The 6000-nt window shown below is 47.4% G+C and overlaps 1 protein-coding gene across 1 annotated transcript in view; it reads left to right on the forward strand.

Annotated features, from left to right (window-relative positions):
- The window catches only part of LOC135897129 (intraflagellar transport protein 81 homolog), a 30243-nt gene extending 24243 nt beyond the window's left edge, over window positions 1-6000 (forward strand). The window contains exon 14 of the mRNA XM_065425699.1: window positions 5375-6000. Within this exon, the coding sequence (XP_065281771.1) occupies window positions 5375-5630 (256 nt within the window). The 3' untranslated portion in view covers window positions 5631-6000. The remainder of the gene's footprint in view (window positions 1-5374) is intronic.

Genomic DNA, 6000 nt, shown 5'->3' on the forward strand with positions numbered 1-6000 from the left:
GGAACGTAGTTCGAGGCCCCTTCCCACGCGTTGTTCAAGACGCAAGACAATGGGCAACCGGCGGCCGCGCTATAGTGCCTAGAATATACTGGCTAGTGTGCCGTCCGCGGCCTTTCGGGTGGCACCAAATGCAATGAATGCCGGTGGCTGCCACTAGGGGCGCTGCAGTGCAGGTGGGTGCCGCGGCAGCATCCGGTCTTCGTAGCCCGCCGTGTTTCCACAGCATCGGCAAGCGGGCTGCTGCGCTTTTTGTTTTTATTAAGCTGTAGCAGCAGCACAGTTCAAATGTGGGCAGCTGATTTATAAATCAGGGTTTGTTTTGATTACAACAGGCTTCTCTAGCGCTTGTCGCTTGCGTGAAAAGCGTGTGCTAGCTCAGCTGGGCTTCGAGCGGGGAACCTGCTGATGTGTTTCTATGCTGGCGAAGAGAAAATGTAATTTCTAAGGCAAATGCCATGATCTCCATGTTCCAAGGCCGTGTTGCGAGGTACAGAACATATCACACGATCCAAAGAAGGCCAGAAACGAACCAAAGCATGTCCAGCCGTGTATAGGAGATGCTAAATGATCAGCAAATTTAATTATTCATTATAGTGATTGGATCAAGGAGATAAGGCTGAATTAGAGGGATTAAGGTGTATTAATTAGGGAGGATTAGAGTGAATTAGAGTAGGCTTTACAAGGCTTTCGCCTTCGTACGTGTATATCTTCGGCGATAGCTAAGGACACTTGTTTTTTTATTCTAGCGATGATGGCAGCGTAATTTTTTAAGGGTAAGTTTCAGGTTACATTTTTCATTCTAATAAAGTAAAGGAAGTATAAGGTTACGTTACTGTTCTATTGATGTTATATTAATGCATAACCATTCAAAACCGCTGTAACCGATCATCTTTTGAAATGACTTGAATTTCTGTGTTCTTTCTTTTTATTTTATTTGCTGCTATTTCTGCCTACTATCTTATTGTTGTCCTCATAGGTTTGAATGATTTTGATGGTTTGTAAACCATGTACCCATCTCCTCATAATTCCCATTGGGCCTCGGGGATAGGATAATAAGCAAAAAAAAATGCCTGTAAAATGGACTGCACGTGGTGTTCCGTGTAGTATACATTTTTTTTATACCTGGTAAATACGTGCAAATTTCTTTTTATGTCTGATATACGTGAACAAAAATAGGAAACAGATATTTCATTTAAGCGTAACAAAGATTTTATTCATGCGTAACAACAGTCAATCGCAGGCATATAAGACAGCCCTAGATGAGATATAATGCACACATACATGAATAGATCGCGCAGTGACGCAGTTTCAGGAGCTTCTGCCGTTGCCTTTGCGCTTCCCTCTCTTTGTTGATGCCTTTTACAAAAAAAAAAAACGAAACCTCTAGAAAACAAAGAACTTTGCAACTGCTGTCAAAAGCTGGTTTTTCATGCTCTGGGCACCCTGGTTGGAGAAAGGCCAGCTGTCTGCAGCTGACCTGAAAAATCAGCTATATACTCGCTACATGTAACTTGTTTTTGCTGAAGAACACAGTAAAAGTATCTTCCCCGGCCTTCACAGCGGTTGACGTCTGGCTAAGATAGACAAGCAAGGCCTCCATTGTCAAAATGGGAAGTGAATGAAGCAGCGTCTGTACTAGCTTCAGCTTTACTTACGCAAAGGAAGCCTGCACAATGTGGTCAAGAATTTTGCGCAGTAATCTATCGTGCAACATAACCTGCAGTATAGCAGATCAAAGCACTACTGCTCGTTTTTTCTTCTTTTTTTTCCCCTGGTAGGAAAAGTAAGCTGAATGCTTAGCAAACTCAGGAAATATCGTGGGTATAGCTTAGGGTTTCAGGCGTGGTCACGATGGAAGAATACTTCCACCGTGGGCGTGTTTTATCGCGGGGAATCTCGTGGACAACGTCATTCACGGTGATAGAGAACGCGCGCTCGACTAAGCTGTTTTCGAACTGTTTTTCACAAACCGCAGCAGTTGGTGCCGGCCTTCTGTTCGTTCTCCTGATCATTCTTGCCCATTCTGCTGCCGCTTCGTATCAGATGGTAGAGTGAACAAGGATACACGCCCTTTGTTCGAGTGGTAACCGCTTCCACACAACGGCACAAAGCAGGTCCTCTCCTTGCACTGTCTCAGCTTCGGCATTTTTTCACCGCCGCCGCATAGTTCTCGCAATGACAGGCACACGAACATAACAGCCACGCACTCACTCTTTGACAACACCAATCACAAACACGCAACGCTGTAATAACACTGAAAACGCAAACACAGAAACCGACGCAACAACTGCGAAACTGATATGCGAAGCAGACGACACGCGCAGCATTGTCTGCACCCACCTAAAGCCCCTCAATCTCCCAAAGTAGCGCCATTCACTTCTCTCCTCCTCCGCTCGGCGCGGCCTCGACGGTGGCGCCGCCGGCAGTGGGCCTGCCGTAGCAGACGACGGCTAACACGCTACGGGAGGAAATCCGCGGAAAAGTTCGTTCGAGTCCTGCGGAGCAGTTTTTTCAATCTAGATCTTGCTTTGTCAATCGGTAACTGGCCTTAAGAATGTCGTGTCGGATTTGCGGAAGAAATAGAGAAAAGCACCATTATTCAAGGCGTATTTAAGGCGTAAAGCGCGCGCACGTTGAAAGTTCGTGTTGCTGAAACACGACACAAGCACGCGGTGTGCTCAGACACGCGAGTAATTACCAGAGTTTCAGGTTTTGACAGCGCGAAAGTATGTGCACGTGGTTTCGTAGGTTAATTTACGTACCTGCAGGATGCTTTTGTTCGGCCGGCGCGTGAGAGATTCCGACTGTCTGCGGTCAGCAATGCCTGGCAGCAGGGCCGTTTCTGTTCCGCGCCTTTTACAGATGTACGTAGCTCATGCACAGGTTGTGGTGGCCATGAGCAACGTTTTCACACATAGGCGGTATAGATAATTTTAACAACTTACCAGCATATGAAATCGTTATTTATTTATTACAGTGCAAATGGTTAGAATTTGATAGAAAAGAAAGAAGGAACTTGATGGGACAACTGGAAAGAGGTTCAGAAAATAATTATCCCCCTCCCTCATTGGCACCAGCAACACTTTTGTTGAAGTGCTAATTTTATCTCTGTATACTACGTGCGTCTGTATTCTTTTGCGTTGTAAGTTTTCACAAGGAAGCAGTGTTGCGTTAACTGGAACAGTCAAGGCACACAAGACAGAAGAAAAGTTGATTCTTGGGTTTTACATCCCAACACCACGATCTCATAAGGCACGCCATAATGGGGGCTCTGGATTAATTTTTTTTTGCAGCTGGGGTTCTTTAACGCACCCCCAATGCACTGGACACGGGCCCGTTTTGACACGGGCGTCAAAAGAAGAGGTTGGAGGAGCCGTGTCACTTAACAAAGCCGCGCGTTCTTTGCCACTTGCTCGAAGTCAGCCCGCCCGATCTTGTGAATCCACACTTTTCTTCGTTTTGCGTTGCGCCCGGCGGATGGTAAAACAAAAAGCTTTTTGCCGTCACTGTGTCTGTTGTGGCAACCGTAGGCGCAGCAGCACGGCATCGCAATTAAGCACTCGGCCCTAACACATTGTATAAAACTACCGCGCTCCTTCAAACCGCCTGCCGTACTTCGTCGCGGAGGCCCAAAAATGGGGGTCGCAGGCCCAAGATTGGGGGTCGCAGCGCGCTGGAAAGAAAAGATATACAAAAGCGCGGCGCCTGCTCTGCGCCGGAAAGAAAAAAAATATACAAAAGCGCGGGGCCCGCTTTCACGTGACACAGATTGGCCAATGGGGGAGCGGAGGAGGCTGGGGCGACAGGAGGAGTGGAGGAGGAAGCGCCTGGGTGAGCGGGGTGGCGGAAAGATCTAAGAATGGCGCTACTTTTGGAAAATTGAGGGGCTTTACACCCACCCGTGTGGCAGCGACCTCTGCCGGCCATCGTGGGCATTCATTGCAAGCGGCGCCACGCTCGTCCATTGAAAAGAGCTGGTGCACGGCACACTAGCCAGTACATTCTAGGCACTATAGCCGCGCTACGGGGGTCAGCTCGGGGAATCGAATGTGCCGTTCCTGACGTCAGCTCCAAGTTCTGCGAGGGCCGTCTGATGTCGGTTGGGGACCGTGAACCTCGCGCAAAGAGGTGTGTGTGTGTTAAGCCCTCGTCTACGGTGCCCGGTCGAACGTTTCCCTCAGCTTGGGATCGAGGGAGGACCGAGTGTTTATAAACCGCTGTTGTGCGGCTGCTCGAGGGTACTTTCTCTCGCAGTCATACTAGACTGATCAACTGCAACGTCCTTATGTAGATACTGTAAATAAACCCATATTCCTCGTCCTCTATGAGAAGCAGTCCTTCCCTTCAACAACGTCCTCAGCGTGGATAAGTTGGACGACGGCATGGGCCAGCTACCATCTAATTCATGCCCGACTCTAACTTGACAACTGGTTATGAACAGTGGGATTGGGCCCCCCAATCCTCACAACAGGTAAAATGATGCCGATCTTATGACAAAGTTCCTTAAAGGTGTGAAGACATGGCTTTTCATGACTCAGCCATGACTTCCAAGAATGACACCAAGAACACTATAGCCAAGGCTTTGTACTTCTTTTGAAGAGACTATACAGGGCGATCACGTTCTTGTATTACGGAATTTTAAAAAATCGCCTGTGGCAGATAGCATAATTCTTGTCCTTGAGCTGTATTCTTCGAAGAGGTGGACATTACTAGCGCAAAAAATCAACACATATTCAACTGATTAACATGAATTTACTAATTAACTTAATTACCCTACATCACATATTACAATTTATCAATTGTAGCCGGTGAGCTTGCAAGACATATCCACTTGAAATGAATTTTCAGGATGACACCAGTTTCGAGATATTTCTTAAAGTGTGGGCGTTCTGGTTACTTTTGTCATTCAGTGCATAAGAAAGCGTTTTGGTAAAAAAGTAAGTGAAATAGTGCATTTTTAGTGGATCTTATTTAATTAGTTGAACATGTGCAGGGCTGTTCCTGCAACAGCCGCCTAGAGGCGCTCCATAGGGCCGCACCATTCTTTAGCACGGGAGTACAGGCATTACCCTTCAAACGTGGAAGTTTTTTCGTGCTACGTTTTGATTATCTGTGATTTACCTGCTGATAGTCAGGTGCTGCCCTTCAAGCCCTCTGTGGCTTTCACAGGCTTGTACGTTCTAATTGCCACTCATTTGATAATAAAGTGTTTATGCTGTGGCTGCTATAGCAGCAGACATTTTGTGACAAATAAAGGAAAGTTAGGGGGCAGAGCTTCATTTCCAGAGGAAATTGTCAGCTAGCATAGTAACATTTCTGTCTGTACAACCTCAGCATTGTTTGAACAGTGCGTACAAATGCTACACTTGCGCAGAGCCCAGCTGAGTCACGAGATCGCCGAGCAGGAGAAGCGGGGCAAGGCCCTGCGGGAGCGCCAGAAGGAGCTGCGCGAGAAGCAGTCCTCACTTCGCGCGCAGACCGAGCAGTGGACGCACCTGCAGGCGCTGCTCAGGGCAAAAATGGCTGCAGTCACATCTTCCACTCCGTGGCACCAGGGGGCACCACCGTTGCCCCCAGGTAGCGCGGCGGCGCACAGTGACATTACTTCAAGGGACTGGCTTGTGCTGTGAAAGGTGGCCAAGATGGCCCTGAAGTGTGGTGATTTGCAGTTTGCAGTCAGCAGCCTGTGCGTGTTTGAATATCGCGTGATGCAGACAGCCAAGGTCTGCAGGCTAGGTGTGATTTCATTCATTACATTAGAGAAAAAAAAAACTGCAAATGTGTGTGTAGAACACTTGGTTGTGTCAATGCTGTTTGCTGTGCCACCATGTGTCACTGTTTGCAGTATGGTTTAGAAGTGTAGAAAAGCAGAAAAGAAAAAAACGCTCAGTGCTGAAAAGAAACCTTGGTTTCAGTTGAACCATCTCTGCAAATCCATGACTATTGTATTTATTGCATTCAGGCATCCCACCCCCCTCCGCCCAACTTATGTAATACCCA

Source organism: Dermacentor albipictus, chromosome 1, assembly GCF_038994185.2.
Source record: "Dermacentor albipictus isolate Rhodes 1998 colony chromosome 1, USDA_Dalb.pri_finalv2, whole genome shotgun sequence".
Classification (NCBI taxonomy): domain Eukaryota; kingdom Metazoa; phylum Arthropoda; class Arachnida; order Ixodida; family Ixodidae; genus Dermacentor; species Dermacentor albipictus.